The 24,064-nt window shown below is 31.8% G+C and overlaps 2 protein-coding genes across 4 annotated transcripts; one reads left to right on the top strand and one right to left on the bottom strand.

Annotated features, from left to right (window-relative positions):
* Positions 1-555: 555 nt before the first annotated feature.
* LOC110628084 (phosphatidylinositol glycan anchor biosynthesis class U protein) lies at positions 556-8,151 on the top strand. Of its 3 annotated transcripts, none has more exons than XR_002489957.2 (14): positions 556-816; positions 922-969; positions 1,086-1,146; positions 1,359-1,391; positions 1,796-1,920; positions 2,255-2,374; positions 4,208-4,284; positions 4,411-4,676; positions 5,458-5,514; positions 5,616-5,784; positions 6,674-6,739; positions 6,830-6,915; positions 6,999-7,055; positions 7,733-8,151. XR_002489957.2 is itself a non-coding variant. In XM_021774556.2 (14 exons), exons 1-14 carry the CDS (start codon positions 651-653, stop codon positions 7,826-7,828), a joined length of 1,419 nt encoding a protein of 472 aa, XP_021630248.1. In that variant the 5' UTR covers positions 557-650; the 3' UTR covers positions 7,829-8,151. The 3 variants fall into 3 exon arrangements, 2 of the variants coding, with proteins under 2 accessions (XP_021630248.1, XP_021630262.1); XM_021774556.2 differs by having other exon boundaries at positions 557-816; positions 6,674-6,731; XM_021774570.2 differs by having other exon boundaries at positions 578-816; positions 1,816-1,920; positions 6,674-6,731.
* A 4,516-nt stretch (positions 8,152-12,667) lies between these two features.
* Positions 12,668-22,257, bottom strand: LOC110619727 (protein HAPLESS 2). Its single transcript, XM_021763281.2, is given in 18 exon segments — positions 12,668-13,245; positions 13,349-13,449; positions 14,454-14,569; positions 15,497-15,585; positions 15,668-15,761; positions 15,925-15,957; positions 16,173-16,290; positions 16,656-16,756; positions 16,839-16,919; positions 17,058-17,252; positions 18,401-18,535; positions 19,093-19,171; positions 19,874-19,934; positions 20,031-20,088; positions 20,455-20,494; positions 21,330-21,418; positions 21,685-21,828; positions 22,013-22,257. Coding segments are annotated over 18 exon segments (2,220 nt in total). The 5' UTR covers positions 22,229-22,257; the 3' UTR covers positions 12,668-12,775.
* Between the last annotated feature and the right edge of the window lie 1,807 nt (positions 22,258-24,064).

The raw sequence follows: 24,064 nt of genomic DNA, 5'->3' as shown, positions 1-24,064 counted from the left end.
GTAAAATAATTATTATAAAATTAATAATAATAATTATAAAATAATATTTTATTAATAAAATAATAATTAAATATATTATTTAATAAAAAATGGGTTATTTGGTTAGTTTAATTATCAAATTAATGATAATCATATTGAAAATTGAAAACTGAATGTTTTAAAAATTATTATCCAAACTAAATTTATATTCACTAAAACAATCAAATTTCATTGGTTCATTTATTCGGTTCTAATCGAATATTGTCCATGTATTGAGTAATTAAAATTTTTTTATAACACGAATAAAATTAATAAAGAAATTAATTAATAAAATTTTTAATATTTTATAAATATTTTAATATATTTTTAAAAATTGAAAGAATAATTGGTAAGTTTTTATATAATATAGAACTAAATTCGTTAAAAAAGTTATTTTAATTTGGGATGAATTAAAAAAAAAAAAGTTTATTTTCATAACAGAGATTGAGAAAATCGGTTCACATCAGGCCCACCGATGGAGGCCCAATATCACGAGGAACTTCAGCTTGTCTGCGTTAAAACGACGTCGCATTAAAAATAGGAAGCACCGTCCGCTTCTGAAATCTCGCGTCTCGAATCTGGTGTCTGATGTCTCGGCTCCGCTCCCTTTCCATACTTCCGCTCCCGTAGAAATGGAGACGAAAGAAGAAAACGAGCAGCTGAATAAAACAAGGGGAGGATTTTGGACATGGGTGATGGCCTCAGTAATCTTCAGGCTTATTCTCATTTATTTCCCCCAAAATCTCAACTTGTCCTCTCGTCCCGAAGTCTCCACTCCTCTCACCAGCCTCCGTCGCCGTATCTCTCTCTCTCTCGTGCATTTCTCAGTTTTCGCTTGCAATATGAATTTTAACCGTAGTCATTGTTGTTTTCCCTTCTAATTGCCTTTGTTTGTTGCTCTAGTGGCTGAGGGTTACTGGTTGAAGCAAGCCTCGATGTCTCCATATGCAGGTTTGAATTGAATTTGAGTTTATATTTTACTTCCAGCTATTCGAATTTGTACTTTGTTTTGTGGTGAAACTTGTATATTGATATAAGAATTGATTGATATGCATTTTGGCTTGTAGGATCTATGTACCACGGTTCTCCATTGTTACTATCAGTACTTGGGCCACTTACTGTTAAGAGGTACAAGCAACTGGGAGCTTTAATTCAGTTAATTGATGGTCTTTTAATTTTTTGGTTAATCTTCTTTCTGGTTTTAGGTTCTCAGATACTGCATTTCGTTGGCTAGACTTTGTTTTAGTTCCTATATATATACAAAATATATGGTATCAATCAATGCCTGGAATAGCTTGTTTTGACTTGGGTTCAATATTTATTTTATTTGATGGATGCAGCATTGAAGGGCAACCTGATCATGTGTTATGCAGGTAATGTGATTTTTGTTTTTAATAGTAGTTGCTTCTTGCTATTGGGTTATTGCTTAAAGTGGCAATAATTGAAAATTTCTCTCTTAATATTGTTTTCATTTTTCTTGGTATCTGGTGAATGGCTTTAATGTTTTATAATATCATTACATCAATGATTGATTAAGTAAATCTCTCAAGTTAATTAATTAGTCACAAGCTCTGTCTGGCTTCCATTTCATAATGTAAAATGAAGCTTTAACTGATGGTTTGGAAGGCCAAGGTTGGGATGTTTGCAAGTGTTCAATTTTTGTGTTATGCTCATTCTAGCAGTGCATGCTTATGTTTATAGTTCATAGTTTATCCCTTATTTTACCTTTACCAATTGTTTAGACTTGCGATTGATATCAACACATTCTTGGATACAGTGTGCTTTTTGTCATTGCAGATATTATGAGTGCTTTGCTTATTCGTGCTACTGGTTGGAAACTACAAATGGCATACAAAAAGAGCTTGGAAGCACTTGGTATCATTAATAGACTGGTAACTTCAGGTAGGCAGTACATTCAAACTTAATAGAAAGAAACCTTAAATAGAGTAATTTTATATTCAAATTTAAAAAAAAAAAGTTCAGAAGCTAGAAACAGTTTGAGTAACCTTGACAGTTTAAGCATGCATAAGAAGGTTGTTGCCTCTTTTTATGTTTCTATACCATGTAGATTGAGGGTTTTGACATCTTTTTACCTCGATGAGGTTATTTTGGATGTCCCTCATGTTCATCATTTATTGAATTATATTTCAGATGCAAATTTTCTCTTTCTCCCACTTTGCATTCAAAGGCTGATGAATTGCAATATTGATGTTGCTCCCAAATATATTTGCTTCAGGAGATATTGCTGCTCTTGTGTACTTATGGAATCCATTCACAATTGTTGCATGTGTGGGTTTGTCAACATCCCCAATTGAAAATTTGTTCATCATCTTGACACTTTATGGAGCCTGTACACGTAAGTTTCCAATAATCTTTTAGTGTTTGAGAAATTTGTTCATTGTATTTGGGATAATCAGAGTGAGCTTCTCTCCAACTTTTGGTGAAAACTTTTCAACTTTAGTCTATATGTATGATAAGAATATTTCACACTAATTACAGCCTCCTAAATATGTCAGTGATTTGCTGCTAACCTCTTCTGATGATGGCAAATATGGAGTATTTTGTAATTTGCATGATATCATATAAGCCATTCTACTTTTTTTGCACCCCTGATTGTTTTTCACTGAACAATAATAATGCCAATTGGGATTTGCTTGCATTTGATGACAAATGGATGAGGGTGCATCACTGCATTCTCTGCTTTACCCTTGTGTAGGGCTGTAAATGAGCCAAGCTATTCGTGAGCTACTCGAGACTCGACTCGATAAAAGCTCGACCGAGTTCGACTCGTTTTTTAAACGAGCCAAGCTCGAGCTCAATTTTGAGGCTCGTCACTTAAACGAGCTGAGCTTGAGCTCCATAGTATTCGGCTCGTTAAGGCTCGCGAGCTGGCTCGTTTTTAGGCTCGCGAGCTGGCTCATTTGAGAAGGCTCGCGAGCAGGCTCGTTGAGAAGGCTCGCGAGCAGGCTCGTTGAGAAGGCTCGCGAGCAGGCTCGTTGAGAAGGCTCGCGAGCAGGCTCGTTAAATAGGCTCGTGAGTAATATTGTTTAAATAAATGGGTGAACCAATTCGTTAAATAAATTTATGAACAAGTTTATATATTATTAAAAAAATAAAAATAACTATAAAGTTATAAAATTTAAACTATTATAAATACTTGAAAATTATAGTATTGAAAATTACAAATAATTAAGATTAATTATTATAATTAATATTATTTAAAATTAAATTATAAAAATCTTTTGTATATAATTATTATAATAAGATTCCATAAAATTAATGTATAATCACAAATAATTAATATTAATTATTATAATAAGTATTCTTTAAAATTATAGTACTACATGATAAATTGAGTTGTAAAAATTATATACATTTTAAAATTAAAGTATAATTATAAAAAAAATTTTGTATATAATTAAGCATACAATATAAAAGATGATAATAATTATCAAAGTATATTAATAATAATTAATTAAGGTTATATGGATGTTGAAGTTGAAATTCAAGTTAACTAATTGAACAAGCATGAAGATGATTATGAAGATAATTAAATTATATTAGCTTGTTTCAACTGTTGGAAGTTGGAATCAACTTTATTCGTTTGATATTAAACTTTGTGTGTAATCTAATTTTATTATGTTGTTGAATTTATATTTATTTGTGTTATTTTAGTTATAAATTGTGTTACGTAATTTTTTTATGTACACTCTCTTTTTTTTATATTATTTAAATTAATGATGATTAAAAACTGATTAAAGTGTAATTATTAATTCGAGCTCGAGCCTGAACTTGAGCTCAAACCAAACTTTTTAATTTTGAGCTCGGTCTCGAGCTTTTTTAACGAGTTTCTTAATCAAGCTTTCCGAGTTCGAGCTCGAGTTTTATTAACGAGCTTCTTAATCGAGCTTTTCGAGCTCGAGCTCGAATTAGGCTCGTTATTAAATCGAACGAGTCTTTCACGAGTCGAGCTCAAATCGAGCTCGATTATAATATTTAATTCTCGAGCCGAGCTCGAATCAAATATTAGAGCTCGAGTCGAGCTCGAGCTCGAGCTCGAGCTTCCAAACTTTTTTAATAAACGAGCTTGAGCTTTACAAAGCTCGGCTCGGCTCGGCTCGATTACACCCCTACCCTTGTGTAACTTCCATATTTTTTTTAATTGATTTCTTCTTTTTATGGATAACAGGACTAGTTCCCCTAGCAGCTTTTGGATGGGTTATGGCAACTCATTTGTCTCTTTATCCAGCAATTCTAATTATTCCAGTAATGCCTCTTCTCTACTTGTTTATTGGTCTTCATATTGAAATTTCTTGCTGCAAAATGCATGGAATATTTTCTTTATTGCCATAAACCTCTATTTAGATGTTTATCATTCATATTTTGTCCTAGGTGATTCTTTTATTGGGATATGGTCCAGATGCTCCTCCTAGGAAGCTGTTTCTGCAGAAGGGATATTGTAAAACTGGGGATAAAAACTCTAGTCATGTTCATTGTGCACAAGAGGAAATGATCAACAGATCAAAAGAACAAATTATCTTTTCAAGGAGACCAGTCGTGCTGTTCTTTTTCTGGGCAACTCTGTGGTCAATCTATGTGTTGGTTCTATGTAGCATATCTGTCAAGCAGTATAGTAGCCTATGGGAGATGTTTCAAAGGTATCAATGAATATTCTATAATCTTTGCTTCTGTTTTACGTGCATCATGTATAACAATTTTCAATGATGCTTCTACTTGTAATTTTTTTTGGTTGTGTTACATGATCAATGTGAGAACTATGATGTATTAACCATCAAAATGTCTTTTGCAAAGCTTACAACTAGAAGACAATCTTGTGAAGAAGTAGGTTGATCATGATAAAGGCTGGTAAAGTGTGCAGTACTTTAAAATGTCAAGCACTTAATTTGGTTAAGGAAGATAGTTAAGAAATTTGTTCTATATTTTGTTCGTGAAAAAGCAATCAATTTTGAGTAAAGAACTTAAGATCAGCCAGAGAAGAGTGTATAATTGTGCCCAGGGATCATTCATACACAGTGTTGTGTTTCTTAATTTAATTTTAATTCCTGAAAATTTGAACTCTATATGTTGGATACTCGTAAAGAGTATGAGGGGACTTGATATATTACGAAGGTTACATTCTCTTTTAGTTTCATAAAGTCATTACAAGGGGGATTTACGATACCTGCCATTCTCCCTACAACAAGTTTTGCATGTTGAGAATTAATTGTAAAAATTCCCCCCCTCTCTCTCAGTCTCTCTCTCTCTCTCTCTCGCTCTCTAAATGAGGAATGTTTTTGTGTGGTTACTATTTTATGTTAACTTCAATACTTTCTGTTTTGATTTATGTTGATAATTATCAGGTGGCTCGTTTAGAGTAATTTATACTATAATCATGGGGTCTCTCTTAATGGTTCTTGTATGTCTGGCTTCATTTTGCAGAACATATGGGTTCATTCTTACGGTGGAAGATATGTCTCCAAACATGGGTGTTCTATGGTCAGGCCAAAATATATCATTGTTATTTGCAGAATGTGATTTATTTGATGTGTGTGGGTTTTGCACTGAGACAGCCATCTTGAATTTGTTTTCTATGGCAGGTATTTCTTTGCTGAAGTTTTTGATTTCTTCAGAAACTTCTTTTTGATAGTTTTCCATGTGAATATTTTGTTTATGGTATTGCCTTTAGCCATAAGGCTAAACCATCGGCCTTGCTTCTTGGCTTTTGTCTACATTGCCATCTCATCAATGCTTAAGTCATATCCATCGGTAAGTTCTTTTTTCTTGCATAGATATTCCATTTTACCAAGATATATTTATTTTATGTTTAAAATTACAACCTTTTATAAGGAGTGCAGTTTCTCTTTCACATACTGTGGAGCAGTTGCATTAGATGATGTTTGCACATATTTCTTTATGATATGAAGAGATTGGCATAATGTAGATTCCCAACTATTTTTTTTTTGGACCTGTTGAATCTTGATGTTCATTTAAGATGACCTACCGATAGTGGGTTCTAGCTCTTCCTTCTTATGAGGTTAACTTAAGGCCTGTTTGGCTTTTATAATGTTGTTACTGCTGATAAATACTCCATCTTGAACATGTGATTAGAAGTATATAAAACACCCATATATGGTAAAATTACTTTATTGTCAATTAGATCAACAGAGTGAATATTTTGTTGTTCTTCACTGGGGGGCTTGATAGCTATAGTCACTTGTATCTTTTTGGTGGCTTTTTGCAAATTACATTTCCAGGTATCTTGCTTCAGATTTCTTTTTTACTTGTATGATTTGATGAATTATCATATATATTGCATGGTTTTGGCTTTGTAGTACTCCCAAGTGTGTACTTTGATGCTAGTTGACTTAATTATTTGTGCTTGCATCTCATGGGATGTATCTTCATAAATTTCTCTTATATTTGCATGAGAGGAAGAGATTACCTTGTTCAGGCTAGTAACTTGATTGCAAGCTTCCAGAATGTGCAAATCTCTGCAGCCAAAATTTTTTATCCATGTGGAATGGTTATCTTCAGATAATTACCCCATTTACCATCACAATTTATGTTCTTTGGGATTTATACCTTCTATAGTCTATAGATTTATATTATAGAACCTAATTGGTATTCTTCTGACTTTTGGTTCAATTTTGACTAGGTTGGAGATTCAGCTCTATACTTAGGTTTACTGGTTTTGTTTCTTGATGAATTGGCAGGTCAGTTGGTAGGTTCCTTTAGGTTAGGTTCTTATATCTTATTGATGAATTTGTATTTGATCTGGCATTTTATGCTATTTACATGGTATCCTATGCAGATATGCAGTTCTCTTTCTTCATCTTTTGTGGATATGTTGGGATTTCCCTCCTTAGCCCTGTGATGCACAACCTTTGGATTTGGAGGGTATGCCTCTTTATGTAACTCATCTTATTAGGCAAACTAGTAGCTCAATTTCTGTATCCCAACTTGTTTATCCAAATTTGCAGGGCACTGGCAATGCAAACTTCTACTTTGCAACTGCAATTGCCTATGCTTGCTTGCAGGTACGTCGAATATTATTTATGGCATGTCCATTGGCATTTGAGGATATTGAATGATTCTTTTGTGAAACTTTTATTTTGATTATAGAAGTAATTTACTTGGTTGATTTATGAGGGTCATTGGTCATGGATTCAAGAAAGAAATATTAAGTTTTGTGATTCTTTAGATTACACTCTCAAGTTTAATTTTATTGTCATGAAGGTGCCTGCCAATCATTTTACTGAGTTCCATTTATTTTTCCACCAAATTTATGAATCTCAATTGAATTTTAGCACACAAGTTATCCAACAATATAAGTTAATATTTTGTTTAATTCTTAAAAATTCCCAAGAAAATCATGCGAGCAACTATCATTTAGATTTAATTGATTTTTCTGGTGTAAGATGATGGCATAGAATCCTCAAGTTTGTTCTCTGATCTCCACTATTAAAACTAGCTACGCTTCGAGTTAAAAATTTGTGAAACTGTCAGTCTAATAAGAGATAATCTAGATACGTGCTAAATCTAAGTTTCTTGGTTTTAGATTTGCAGGCATGTAAATGATTTGTTGCACTAGTCAGTTGTTGGCTTGATGCAATTGTAGAATGCTGTAGCTTCTTTGATCTACACGCTAATGTTTGCTTTCTCCCCCCCCCCCCCCCCCCCCCCCGTTTCTATAATTGTAAATATGATTACACAGATTATTTTGGTGGTTGAGAGCGTTGGCGCCATGCTTAACCATGATAGGAAGCTAAGAAAGCTATCTGTCGCAAATCTTCAAGATGACGAATCTTGAGCACTTGTGGAAACCAGGATACTTTTATTCCAATGCAGCACGTTCTGGCCCTTGAAAGTTCAAACCCCGAGAAAACTTTTGCTGGTAACGATCTTTTTCTCGTTGCAGCCTGTTGCCCATATTCTGCAGAAGCTTGGTTTTGCATAATGTAACATTAACACATTGAATTGAACAACATATATCACAAGTCATTTTAATTTTTTTTTTTTTTTTTCTGATACGTTTTCTAACTACAGCTTGTTATAGTTCTGTTATACAGAGGATTGTTCTATTCAATCAACTACAATTGTCTATGCATCTGTAATGTAATGTATTGAGCGCTACTGAAACATTGTAATTTGGCAAGTTTTGGTTCTGAGTAATTACTAGTGAAAACAGAAAAGGGTCATCCACCTAGTCAATGACCGAAAGAAGGAGGGAGAGCTGAGTAGCTCAGAGGGGACACTGTCCCCTTGAAGCTTCAATTTTTATTAGAAATCAGTGGTTTGGCCGCAAGTTGTGGAATATTAAAATTTTTTATAATAAAATATTTTTAAAAAAATTTTAAACTTAAATAATAATAAATTATTACAATCATTAATATAATAAATTATAGTAATTTAGATTTAATAATTTAATTGTTTAATATTTGTAAGACTTAGAGTATTAGAATTACAATTTTATTTTTAGTTTGATAATATTTTATATAATTAGTTTTATTAATTCTTTAATTATTTTATATTTTTTACAGTTATTATTCACATTATATTAGTTATGATTGTATAAAATTATCAAATAAATAAACAATAATACTATGGAATAGTAAAAACTTTTTATATGATTTTTTATTATAAAATTATTGCTGTATGGTAAAAAAATTACTTTTATTTTCTAAACATTATATAATTTTTATAAATATATATTTAACATTCTATTTATTATTAAAATAAAAAATATAATAAAATTTAAAAAATATAATAAAATTTTTATTATAATATTAATAATATAATATATTAAAAAATAGTAAGATATCAAGTAGTCATATAATAGGAATAATAAATATAATAAAAACTGTATTTATTATATTAGAAAGTAATAGAAAATTAAAATGTTATACATTAGAAACATAATAAATTATATTTACTAGATATACATTAATTTTTATTTTATATAAAAAAATAAAAATATATAAAAAATTATAAATATATTTGTTACTTGTTAATCTATCGTATGTAAGTTTAATAGTGATGCTTTTAATTTTTTATTGATGTACTTTAAAATATATATATATATATATATATATATATATATATACTAATAATAAAAATATAATTAAAAACACATATTACAAATTTAAATATATTATTTTATAGTTAATAAGATAGCTATGTATTAATTTTTTATTGATTATTTGAAAAATATAGTTAATTTTTAATTTTTTAATTATAAATTAATATATTATAAAAAATTAAAATGTCATATATAAATTATAATAATAAAAATAATAAATTATATTTATTATAAAATATTAATTAATAATATTATTAAATATGAAAATATAATTTAAAAATAAAAATAAAATATATCTTGACATGAATACATGAGTTTATATGAGTGCAGCTTAATATAAGTGTATGAATTTAAAAATGCAACTTATCAATTTTTTCCGTAATCTATCTTAGATCTCAACTATATATATATATATATATATATATATATATATATATATATATATATATATATATATATTAATCGTTTATTGTGCAAATATTAAAATATTTTATATTATAATATTATTTTATAAAATAATATTTTTTTATAAATTTATTCTACTTATTAAATATTTTCTCTAAAATTTTAAATTCAGAATAATAATAAGCACAAATTCATTTCAACAAAGAAAAATAAAGGCGATTTTAATATTGATAATCATATTATTAATATTTAATAATAAATTCTATTCAAAGAAATATATTATTAAGAAAGTAAAGTTTATTAAAAACTAACAGTGGTGGATAACAATAATAGCAGTGGAGAAGAGAATTATCTGTTTTATCACAAAATCTTTTAAATATGTCAATTTATTGAGGGGTAAATCTAGTATATATTTTTAATAGTATGAATAACTTTATAATAATTATGATATAAATATATTTTAATATAGAAAAAAAATAAATTATCTCTAATATTCTGAAATCTAGAAAATAGGGTTTACAGTAGTTATATAAACTTCTCCGGAGAAGAGAGTATTCCTCTCCTTTTATCCCTTCTCTTTTGTCTGTTAGTGACGCCTAACGACTTTTCTGCTACAGTGTCACTTACTCTTGTCACGCAGGTCCGTATATACAAAAGCGTCAGACGTCCTCTTCACGCCAGACGGCCATTTAATTCTCTCCCGCGCATGCGGACAAGACTGTGAAGTGACTGGGTCTGCTGTCCTTTCTCATGTCACGTCACCGGGCTAAACTTTTTCTTGATGGACCTAGACTCATGAGCGATCCGGTTTGCTCTTTGGGTTTGGATCAGAGCCAAAGGCGTTGGACCTACCTGCCAGAAAAGTTTTGTGGGCTTTGGACCAGAACTGTCTTCATGGGTCCGACCTCCTTTTAGAATGCGTGAAGCCCGACGGTCATCACTCTCTAAAATATCTAGATAACTCATCGTTCAATTTCAATCTAACCAATAGAATTAAATTAACTGTCAAAAATTGTACATGTTAAGAAAATAATAAAAAAGAAAAGTTTTAAAACATGAATTATTTGAAAGTAAAAAAAGAATTATGTGAAGAAATATATGAAATAAATAGAGATGGTGCTTATAAGTTTTATATACAACAGATAATGAAGGTATTATTTTTTTTTGAAAGATAAAGAGATTAAAATTATTATAATTATTAATATAATTTATTATAGTAATTTAAATTTAATAACTGAATTATTTAATATTTGTAATATTTAATTTAAAATATTAAAATCACAATTTTACTTTTCATTATTATACTTTAACTATTTATATTTATTAACTTTTATAGTTATTTAAATTAATAAAATTTTAATTTGATAATATTTTATACAATTAATTTTAATTGTTTTATATTTTTATGACAGTTAAGTGTTCTAATGTTTACTCAATTTTTATAAATATATTTTTAAATTTATTTTTTATTAAAATAAAACAAATACAATAAAATTTTTTAATAATTAAAATATAATAAAATTTTCATTGTAATATTAATAATATAATATATTAAAAAGTAGTAGAACGTGAAAAGATTATATAACAATGATAATAAATATAATAAAATTATATATTAATAATAAATAATAATAATAAATTATATTTATTATATATACATTAACTTTTATTTTATATAAAAATAAAATTCAAAAAATATATAAAAAATTAGAAATATATTTACGCTATACATCATTAATATGTAAGGTCACTTGTCAATCTTATATAAATTTAATAATAACATTTGTAAATTTTTTAGAATTCAATTATATATATATATATGGTAGAAATATAATTAAAAAATTGTATTACAAGGTTAAATGTATCATTTTTTTACATTTTATAATTAAGAAGATAGCGATGTATTAATTTTTTATTGATTATTTTAAAGATATAATTAGTTTTTAATTTTAAAATTTTTAATTATAAATTAATATATTATATTAAAAATATTATAAAAAAATTAAAAAGTCTAATTGTAATGGTAGAAAATTTAAAAGTCATATGTAAATTGTAATGATAAAAGTAATAAATTGCATTTATTATGAATATATTAATTATTAATATTATTAATTACGAAAATATAAGTTAAAAATAAAAATAAAATATATTAAGTGTGTTATTTGACATAAATACATAAATTTAGCTGTGTTATTAAATATAAATATATAAATTTAAACGTATGACCTATCAATTTATTCGTAATTTAGTATAGACCTGAGTTTATATATAGATTAAGGAGATAAATATGTGTTAATTTTTTATTAATTATTTTAAAGATATAGTTAGTTTTTAATTTTAGATTTTTTAATTATAAATTAATATATTATATTAAAAAAATTATTAAAAATTTAAAATCATATAGTAATAGTAATGGTAAAAAATTTAAAAATTATATATAAATTGTAATAATAAAAATAATAAATTATTTTTATTATAAACATATTAATTAGTAATATTATTAAATATAAAATTATAATTTAAAAGTGAAAATAAAATATATTAAATATGCCACTTAATATAAATACACTATTAAACAATGTGTCAACCTTACACAACTGTATGAATTTAAATATACTACTTGTTAAACTCTATTTTAGACCCAACTTGTTAAAATTTCTAGAGATTTTTATTTACCCAATCAAATTAATGAGCTAAAACTTTAAAATGTTCTTTTTATTAGTTAAAATGAATTTAAAAGGACTTAAAAATTCAGTGTAAATGCATTAAAAGGCACTGAAGTTTAAATTATTTTTATATCCGTTGTTGGCCTTATTCGAAGCCTGTCGTTGGCTCTTCTTAGGTCTAAATGCTAGGTTTATCACTGCATTAATCGCGATAGCCTTGTTTCATTCTGATTGTCAAGACTGTTTTGGTTTCGATCTGATTTTTGACAGTTTTGATTTAGAGTTCGTTCATTTTGCCGTGAAATTTTTTTAATAAAACTTGTTTGAATCAGACTGATCACTAGATCGAACCACTGATTCTAGTCCGGTTGAGTTCCAGATTCTGAGAGAGAACAAATATTTTCACTTCCAATATCAAGCATGTGTATAAGAAAGAACGATTAGAGCAGTAAATTGAAGTTGAACTACATATTGTTGAAGCTTCAAATGGGGAAAAAAGTTTTATATCCTATTTCAATAAAATAAATTGTGATTTGTTTTGGTTCCTTTATTCACAAATGACAATTAAGCATACCAAGCTACAGTTAACACTTGTCACAATGAAAATTTACTGTAAATCTTTCAGTTGCATCATTGTCAAATACTCTCTCACTCTCTCTTCTAGATTGGTCATCTAAATGGTCCGTGTATAGTGTTTTTCCTTTCTGTGCCTGTGGTGCTCAGTGTAGTCCTCGATTCCACCCATGTAGACTTGCTGCTTGAATCTTGATTTCTTGCCCCTCTTGTGCTTACTGTTGTCCCTATGAACATGGTGAAGATAATAATCTGTATCTCTTCTTGAGTGGTTATGTCTATGCCCTTGATGAGTGCTTCTTTGACTGTGAGCATCATGCTTGTGGTGCCTTGCTCTCAATTCATGGCGTCTATTAGCATGCTTGTGATGATGACGATGATGAATTGTATCATGTCTTGGCACGTGTCTAATTCTCCGCTTATGGACCCACACGTGACCTTCCCACCAGTCATAAAGAGGATCGAAGAGTCCTTTTTGATGTAAAAGCCATAGTAGCACAAGCACTGCGCTCCAAGTGTCAGTATTTTGTATTTTTCAGCACCAAATTTTATAAAGGAAAAGTAAAAGGAAAAGAAAAAACAAAAAAAAAAAAGGACAAACTATTACCCATTGGGAAAATGGCCAAAAGTAGACCAAACATCACCATCCAACTCATGCATATGTATTGTATGTGGCAACTGAAATCAAAGAAACTAACGCACTTCCTTCTGCATATAAAAAGAGCCACATATAGAGTCATTGAACATTTGCATCATCTAATAAACAAGAAATTGACCTCATTTCATAGAAATGTGCAGCTAAAAAACACTTTTTTAAATGAATTCGAAGGAACAGAAACCTGCGAAGTGCCAGTAGCTTTATCTTGACGGATACCTGTACTAATGTTTCACTACGGTACACTACCATATCCTGGTGTTGGTTGCAGATATACAGAGCAATATTTTAAATATGATGCAGGAAAAGCAACATGATAATCATCCTAACATGTGCTCACTGCTTACACTTGGTAGTCTTTAACATGGGTGTGGCTCAAGATTTTATTAGAATATGTTATAATTTTATTTGCTTTAGATCTAAAACTTTCTCTATAAAACAAAGCATTATTTCACAAAACATTTATGTATCAACAGCATTCAAAACTTTATTTTACCTTCAATCTCTCTCTCTCTCTCCCCCTCCTATTCCACAAGCTTAATATGCAATAAGTTGAAAATTTCAACATCTGGACTGATTTGTAAGTTTTAGAAGCTATACGCTTTCACTTAATGTCCTAACACAAATTTCAAATAAAAAAAAAAAAAGAAGAGCGCTTACACAAACGAGATGGCCCATATATGTCCATCACATTTTCATGCAACAGGTGTTGCAGTCGCAAATATGTTTCTTTGATATAGAAGCCCACACATTTGTTCTGTTAGCGTTAACGTTCATTTTAGAAATAAAGGCAGATAATAAATTCTAAAGACTATGGGTCAAGAGTTTAGCATGTAAATCATAACCCTTTGTTTCATTCCGATATTTGCAGAACCATTTAGAAGTACACGATCCCATCAATATGTTTTACCACAAGCATTCAAGTAAACAATATGAATACATATGAACTTGAGTAAAAACATGTCAGTATGACAAGGGAACAAAAAGGTTCTCAATAATCCCAACACAGATAGGTAGGTTCAAATAAACCATATCAATCCCCCACTAAAAGAAGTACCTGCAAATTCTTCCAGTGATGAAGTCCACTAGACCTTCCCACAATTTTATCCCAATGCTTTCAATAGATTCTAAGAAACCATGTCTACCAGTCTTTGGCTGTTGAGGGGGAGTAATCTGCAAAATATTTATGATTGAAGTGTTCTATTCAGTGATAATAAAGATCAGCTGCCTATAACAGATAAGCATTGAACGTTGTCTACTAGTATTATGAAGTATAACAATCTGAAGAAATTTTTAATGACAATCCTAGCCAGCCATTAAATAGATTTTTGAGTCTTGGACCCTTGATAGTGCTCTACAAAATGGACATGCACACATAGTAGCAATTTAGGGCTTAATCTTCTTCTCTTGGATTTGTCAAAATTACGAAGGACTATAAGCAGACCATAAGGCAAGGTGCCATCTGAAGTTTTCAGCATATTATAAAACATAATTCTAGCAGTTACACAGTCTGTGCTCCTATCTGACAAAATTGTTGCTTAAAACCATTTTCTTAACTAGGACTAGATGGCACTGATACTTTTTGCAGATAGACTTAGAGATGGGTGACTGAGATGGCTTGAGAATATCTAGCACAGAGCAGTAAGACTACCATTATATGGGGTTGACCATATCCAAGTTGTAGGGGTGAAGAATCTAAGAGATACAAATTTTTACATTTTCTATAATCTGTTCTCTCTATTAGGAAGTTAGAGGTTGCACTCAGTGAAGGCAAACTGAGAATGACTGAGACTGTTTGGGGCAAATCTAACATAAACCAGGAAGAGATGGCAACAGTATAGAAGGTTCAGTATATTGATGGCTTCGGGCAAAGAGATGAAGAATGATTTAGCAGCATTATAGCTTTTTATAAATGTAGCACTCAGTCAAGTGGAATGAAGTGAAAAAATCAACATAGAGAACCAACTAGATGAGGATTGAAGTTAGTTGAGTAATTATGATCAGTTTCAGATCCTTTACATCTTATCATAAGAAATTGCTCGCATAAAACTTAAGTATCTCAAGAAGGAAAAGGATGCAATATAAATAACTACCCCAAACCTGTGATCCGTTGTCAAGGATGGTAGCTGTAGTCGAAAAATGGCACTCAGCCCTATCAACTTCTTTAAAATTAGAGTCCTTCAGTATAGCTGTGCATTAAAGCAGAATGTTCTGCCACCTTAGTTATCATAATAACAAACGAAAATTGTAAAGGCCCTCAACTAAATTTACCTGCACACACATATTTTGCAGCTTGATCAGTGGTCGGGTAGAGTTTAAATGATCGATCTGCAAGTTCATTTGGTTTCATAATGAAGAATTGTTCCTGCAATCATTGAAAATCCAAAAGTTTACCTTTCAAGCACTTAATCATGTCCCAATGGAAAGAAGCATGTACACAATAATGCAAAATAAAGTCATTGAGCTCAAGCTTCACTTTGCAGGCTTTGGGAGACAAAATAGTAATATATTAAGAAAAAGAAACATACCTCCATGAGGGAGACACCTTTTGAGCAGCCAAACTGCAAAGTGGAGAGATTTAGCCATTACAGTATACTACAAGTTAAAGGGGCAACCAAACGACATACAACTAAAAATTGTAGCATAACAAAGATAGTTCTTTAACTTCGATTACAATATGCCATGCACATTGTAGATTACTTGTGCCTCAGAACATTTCCGATTTTAAGCAATTTAGCATCATAAAAGAACATAACAAAGTAAAGTTTAAGAACACCGTTAAGCTGTATGATGCTTCCACTTTCCCAGTATTCTGTGCTGTGATTGTAGCAACTCCAAATTGAGTAAGTGCTTCAAATGTAGGGATAGTAACATTTAAGATTTTCCCATCGCTCCTGTAAAAGAAAGGAAACTTTCACATAGTTATTTACAATAAGTAATATAGATTTATATACAAGCACGAAGACAGGCACATGTATTGCCAATGACTACTAAAAGTTTAAAATAGCTCAAAATGCATGATGAGAGTTTGAAGAAATTCCCCTCCACATTATTTTCTAGTAGCCTTGAATCTGGTTCATTCTCACTCACAAGATATAATAGTGTTTAGACAGATGAAGTGCATTCAGAAAGATAGGGCTGCCCCCTCTATTACAAATTGGATTTAAGTGTCTAAATTTGTACGGATGAAAGCTTATTAGTTATTATATATCAAGATCAGTCACTTGTAGAAGCAGCAACAATGAGGTAGGATGTTAACCTTTGGTAGACATATTCTATGTCATCAGCACTAAGTTCTATCAAAAGATTTGTATTAAGAACTTCAGTGATGCCAATGGAGAATGAGTGAGTCCCCGCATTCTACATTCAAAATAAAGTACAGTTAACAAAATTCAAAAATGGACAATTACTGGGGTGAAATGTATAATTGCTGAAACATAACTGGATGCTGGTTTATCCTTTCAAACCTTCCTTCCACACCATATAGTGGTATTTGATTCCTATCAATTCGGTGACGATCAGCCTGCATGCATAAGACACTCACTTCTCATTTCAGTTCAACCAATGTAAAAAGCTGCATAAATTACAGCTACTGAGAATGGAAGAGGTTAATATGAAGAAAACAGATTACAAAGGTTAATAACTGGTTTAGAATACTTACATCTCGGTAATTCCACAACTGATTATGCAAACAACTCCAAAATGGTGAAGAACAGAAGTTTGGTTGTCTATTGAAAGCCTCATAACTAACACCAATTTTGTTGCATTCAAAACCATCTAAGGTAAACCTGACTCTCTCAAGCAGCATCCACATTGAAAAATTTCTCCCAAGATCTTGTGGTTGACCAGGTTCACCCTTCACAGTTCATAGTATTAAATTCAGCATTATCAGATTACAGAATATGCAATCTAAATCAAGAAGCAGATGCCAGATCAGTGGCAGTAAGAAAGCCTTTTCAGTTTTCATATTGGTGATGTGCACTGTTGTGAAAAGCGCGCCTGAGGCGCCTTGTGCCACCCCAAGTGGGTGATGTAGCCCAGGCACAGGGCACTGGAGAGGCACGCCTGCGCCATACCAGGTGCTCTTTCTAAAGGGATCCAAATTTTTTGCCCTAGTCTTCCATTTTCAAGACAGCAGCTGCAGTGAGGAGGGAAAAAGAGAGAAAAAAAAAAAAAAAGAAGAAAAAAGAAGAAGAGGAAGAAGAGGAATAATGAATAATCATTAACACTTTACATACCCGTTTAATCCCATCTCAGGTAACTATTTCTTTATTTTTTTTGTTTGTTTATCATCCTCCTTCCTTTTTTTCTTATTTCTCTTTTTCTTCCTTCTCATCTCATTTTCCTTTTCTTCTTATCATTTATTCTCCCTATGGCTGTATGTTGCCGGCATGCTGCCCAATTTTTTTCTTTTAATGTTGCTGTCGGCCAAATCTCTTGCTGCATCTGTTCTATGCTATTGCTGTTCTGTTTCTTTTTTTTTTTTTGGCTTTATGTTACTTATGCATTTGTGTTATCATGCTAATTAACTGAGAACTGTGCTTTAATTACTTGATGTATTGTGAATACTGAATTGTGATTGTGAAAGTGATTGTAGTTATAGAATTGTGAATGTGAATCGTGATTATAGAATTATGAGTAATGTTTGGTACTTAATTTTATTACATTTAGCTTTATGTTTCTTAAATGTTAACGAATTTTTAGATTTTTTTTTTTTTTTTACGCCTCGGGCGCACCCCTGCATCTTGCGCTTAGACTCCAAATCTCCCTTTGCGTAACCTTTCACAACTATGGTGATGTAATAAGAGTTTTTAATCTAAGATGCATTTCTTTTCCATCAATACCAATACCACTATGCTACAGAAAATTTGGTATCAAATGTAACTTTCCAAAAAGGCACATAATTAAAAGGAAATTACATCCACAATTAATTTTGGCAGAAATTTAAGCTTCTTTCCCCTTAAGGAAGTACAAAATTTAACTACATTTGTGAAGGAAACATACCTGCCTGGGAATGACAAGGTAGAAGTCTTCAAAAGAAGGAACACTTGAGTACCCAACAAAATCTCCAATGAGATTAACCCTCAGAAAATTGTCCTTGGATGTCACAGTTCTATTTTGAGGGCCCACTATCACTTCCTGCAAGCAAAAAGAAAGGTCAGGACTCAGGAAGATCTTCAGTTAGTGAATCTATCTTCCAGTACAGTGATACCTAAAAAAACAAAGTATCATCCAATCAATAGGCAAACTCATAATTCCATTCAAATTGGCCAAATTCAAAATCTTAATGGAAGAAATAAGTTGATTATAAGAAAATTAGGTTATAGGATGATTTCCTCAGTGAAGGGAAGTGAAGCTTGATTGTACATGCTGGTGGGAGGGGTTAGGTATGGAGTAAAATGATGACAAATAAAGAAGGTTCACATCTGCTTTATTATCAGATACACAACCGAGGAGAGAAGAGGTTTTGTTTCAGTGTCAAAGCTACAATCCCTCAATTGCATGTAAATCACATAAGGAATGGATATATATTCCGTCCTTGGAAATTGATTGGAAGAAACATATGCACAATCTGCTCTCATGAACAACTTAAGACAGGTTCAGGATTGGAGCCTAAGTTGAGTGCTGCTATAAATTGAAACATAAATCCAATTCCTAGGGCATAAGATCATAAAATTTGTATAGGAACAACATACCGAAACTGTAGATCTTGTCTTTACCTCAACTCGAACACTGAATCCAAGTGATTGCCTTCCAATACCAAAAACATGGAACCTAAGTGAAAAATAAATGTTACTTTTTGCATAATCATCCCCAACAAGCAAAAAATTTAATCTCAGCCTTAATCAAAGACTGTGGTTGCTATGATATCACTTTTCTCCTTTCCATCCTGGTTTTGGAATTCCATCTTCATAAGGATGTGAAGTCACTAATTTTTTTTTTTTCCTACTTCCCCACATTACTCTCAGTTCACCCCTTCCTTTCTTTTACTCCTGCAACTTCAATATAATCAACCTTCTGCACCAAGGCATTTGCTGGTCTGCAACGTGAATTTTGTCACATCTCATCATATGGAGGAAAAAGTTTGTTTGAAAGTTAAAAAGATAGAGAACATTTTGTTATCCAAAATTATATAACGGTAAAAAGTTACTATGAAAGCATCCAAAGAAATAAGTTAATTAGCAAGTATAAAAGCAGAAACCAGTATTTGTAACCTAATCTCTTTAACTCATGGCAATGCAGGACCATCCCAAAGCTGGAAGCCTAGAACCTCCATTATTCATCCTAGAGCTAGATCTTTCAAAAACTTTCTACAATTTAGTTACATGCTTCTCTCATCAAATACGTTACATATCCACTAAATATCTGATTTTTTTAAAGAAAAAATCAAATAGTAAAAGGACATGATTGAGTCATTTTACGGATTTCTAACAGAGTATAGTCAAAAGAAAAAACCAGCATAAATATAGGCCGTACCAATCACCTGGATAGCGGACACAATGTGCAGTATTGGCCTTTCCTTTCATCAATTTGTCAACTTAGAGAAACAAAGTTAAGAATCAATCAAAACAACTGGCAATCTACATCATGCATGCTAAATTTGAGAATGCTGGGCATTGTTAAAATCACTTACAAAAGTTTCCACATGATGAAGGTACTCGCCGTTGGGGCCCACAAGGACAACAGGTTGGCTAAGCAGGAAACAGAGAAAAGATGCAAGAATAACAGAAGACAAAAAAATAATAATAACAACAACGACATCCATAAAGGAAGCAAAGAACCATACCCAATAGTGCAAGAAGCATAAACTATTATCAATACGGTAAACAGAGTAAAAAAAAGTTCCACTGTAAATGGAGTTTTATGCATACATTATTTCCAAAAAAAAAGGTTCAATTGTTACTTTAAAGTTAAATTTTGCTTTTAGGTAATAATTATATAAATTGCTACACAAATAATATAGATATTAGCCCTACATGTACATAGGAACATTTGTACACATGTATCATGTATGGAAACAGGAAAGCAAATGAGATTCAAAAAGTTAAAAATGCCACCTGAGTATGCTCAATGATGTGACCATTCTCGTCCCGCAACCTGCATAAGAGTTACAATGTGACAGTTAATTGAGTTAAGATACATACAAAACAATGAAATCTAAATCTCTCAGCTTATGGTACTTCCTTAACAAAACCCTATGTTCTGCAAGCAAAGATCAGCATGTTATATAATAAAGAAAAATAAATAAATAAAGAATAGTCTTCAGCAACTTTTCTCATGTCAAATGCCCTAACCCCTGAAAGCCTCACTCTAGAACATAAAGCTCATCTTGGAAGAAGAATAATCTGTGCTCACAGCGCATATAAGTACTTCCAGTAATTTTTTATTATGATCAACAAAACTTTTACCCAATATCATTTTTTTTCAAAAAAAAGGAGGATATCTGGCCCATAATGCATCAAGCATCACCTACATAAGAGAAATGGTATTTTGAGAACGAAAGTGAGATGCTTTACATTACATATTGGCCATACAACATTGATAGCAAAAGCATGCTTTTGAGCACCCACAACTTGACCGTTTGTTTGGGAACTTTGGTCCATATACAAAAGGAAGAGCTTTATCTATATTCTAAAGCATGGGATAGGGAAGGAGAGAAAAAAAAGTATAAAGTGGTTATTCAAGAAGTAATAATATTTGCTATTATACAACCTTTTCAATTGGAATTTCATCAAATGTAGTGAGGCTTTTAGTACCATATTTTGTTGCATCAAGGAAATGCAGATCAATTGCTACCGAGTATCAATATCTAAAACTACCAAAAGTCACAGTCTAATACTAACACTAATATAGCAATTTCTAACTAATTATAAATCAAAAACATAATGTGAAACTTTAAAAATGAAAACAATAACAATAAGAGAGCACTTGCCTCTCACATGTCTTCACAATATCACCACCAGCATCTGGCTCACATTTGCGTGTCTTGACATGGTATTCTTGAGGTTTATAAGCAACGTCCTGATATTCAGTTCACAAACAATACGATAGTTCAATCTAGTGTGCACTTAACGGAAACGGAAGAGACACTCAAGCAGCCAATCGTTATGCGAAGTCAAAAATTTTACAAGCGTTAAAATGCATATGTTGTGTTGCCACATCAAATTTCCCCTCTCAAAGCAATCTTCACATTAGCAAAATATCACATTACACGTTTCTTATCATTTCTATGCTTGAATCAAAAGATTAGAAAGTTTCAATCTTGAGTGATTTAGATAATATCGTACGCGTATATATAATAGCTCATACAGGGCATAGGCAGCGGATTTATTGACAGTTATCACTGGTGGTATTCGCAGTGTTTGCATGTTGCTGGTAGAATTCTCCTCGACCTCCACTAACTCCGCCACAATCGACGCCTCTCCGCCACTCTAAACAGTAAGAAGCCGATAAGTTGCTTAATTTAAAAAAAAAAATAAAAACAGAAACGAAGTCCTTACTGAAATCTGCACATTCCATGACAATCATTGATTTTCCATGAGTGGCTGATTAATCACCATTACATTTATAATAAGGCAAAAGATAAAACGGAAACCAGGCGAAACAGAAGCTTACTGAACCGCTGGGAACGGCCATGTTGAGGACGATTTTGGTAGTGCAATTGAGAGTATCGGAATCGGAGCCCTTCTCGCACTTTTCAAGCTTCGATTTCGATAAAATCTCCACTCCAACACTTCCTACGCTTAAATAACTCACCAAGGAACACAAAATTAACACCATCTTTTGCCCCTCCATTGCTGTTTTTCTGGTTAACATTTCGTTTTTGCTCATCGTAAAAGATGGAAGCAATTTTGGCGGGATTTCTTTACTTTTTCTTTTAAAAAAAATAACCGCCATTAACGGTTACCTACATATAAAATATCTGTCTCTACTGTTATGGGTGTGCATTCGAATCTCGGAATCAAATCAAAGTTTAAGCTAATTGAATTTTTAATTGACTTTAGAATGACTAACGAATCAAAGCAAATTTTAGAAAATCAAACTTAATTGAAATTGAAAATTTTTACTCATTATCGGTTATAATAAAAATTATAATATATTTTATGTCATTAATAATTAACTAAATATTAATAAAAAAATATATCTATGAACATTTTAATTATAAAAAAATAAATGATATGATTTTCTTAGCAATAAATAAATAATTAGAAATTAGATATTATTTTTAAAAATAAATTAAATATTATTAGTAAATTACAAAAATAATTATTACAGATAATATATTATTAATAAAATTATAATTAAATGATAATTAATAAAAATCAATTATTTGGATGTTTGGATAATCAAATTTAAAATTATAAATAAATAAACCAAAACAACAAACAATTAAATGCATACATCAAAAAACCAAACTACACATAAAGACACAGATAAAAATCAAAACAGATTACTCTTTGTGAGAAATAATCCAATTTGATAAATATTTTCCTCTTCCTGGGTCCATGATAGATCTGGTTTTCTTCTGGGTCCCTTCTTGCTGGGCTCCCTGGTGGATCTCTCCATGTTCTTCCTGGTGAAGGGGACCTGTAAAATAAGAAAGAAAGGTCAGGGGCCTACCGGGTGTGCCCCGGCAGAGGCCCTCCGACGCTCAAGTCAGATTTTATGGCTCAGAGTAGTATATTTAGGCAAGGGTTACAGAAAGAATAAAAATGGTGTCCAGGAAGGAAAAGGAAGAAGAAGAGAGCCCCCTTTTGCGTGGCCTCTACCGTGATATATATATCTGTCTCTCTGCCACAATGCTAGCTGTCTTCTGTCGCTTAGCTCCGTATGTACGGATGTGTCAGGTGCCTGCTCCATGCGTAACGGCCATTAATTCTCCTCTGATACGTATGATTCTCCTCTGATACGCATGCGGAAGGACCTACCAGCGGGGCATCTTGGTCATTTTCCCCTTTCCGGGCTGGGTTGAATGGTAGGGCTGAAGTTGAGCCTGGTGAGGGCCTGATTATTGGGCCGAGAGGTTTGGGCCGGTTTGATTGAGGAGTCTAAGCGGAGTCCGGCCCTGTGACTGAGCGGGCTGGACCTGGCTCATGAGGGGAATATTGAAGCCTTCGGATCATGGACTGTTTTCATGGGCCTGGCCTTTATACCGGGGTGAAGAAATCCAGCGATCATCAATTGCCCCTTTATCTCCTCAGCAGTTATTCCATGACTGGTGAGGGGATAAATCTTTAAACTCTATTCATGACCGTGTGGTCTGAGAACTGCTCCTGTCGAAAGTATCTCTTTCTTACCTTTTTATTATTTTTGCCTGAGCGTTGGACTCTTGTGTATGTTTTTTGCCCCTGAGTATTTATGGGCTGTCTTCTTTCGAGCGTTTTGCGGGCTCTTTGTTGCTTGGACCTTTCTCTAGGTCAGCTGAGTTGGTTTAGTGTGAGCGGTCAATTCTCGAGGTCGTTGCCTCTCATGATTGCCCCTGATTCTCTGTTTGGCTTTGTATTTTGGTATGCAGTTTGCTTAGGAATCGCCTTGCCTTAATTCGGTCTGTCTTATCGGGTTTACCAGTACTGCGCTCGTTTTCTTGAGATCGGCATGATGCTTTGGTACTTTTGGCTGTTGTGTGAGATTAAAGTCTCTCTATCTGATGACTTGAGCTCCTTTGGG

This window comes from Manihot esculenta, chromosome 1, assembly GCF_001659605.2.
Source record: "Manihot esculenta cultivar AM560-2 chromosome 1, M.esculenta_v8, whole genome shotgun sequence".
Lineage (NCBI taxonomy): Eukaryota > Viridiplantae > Streptophyta > Magnoliopsida > Malpighiales > Euphorbiaceae > Manihot > Manihot esculenta.
This window is presented reverse-complemented; position numbering and strand designations above follow the sequence as displayed.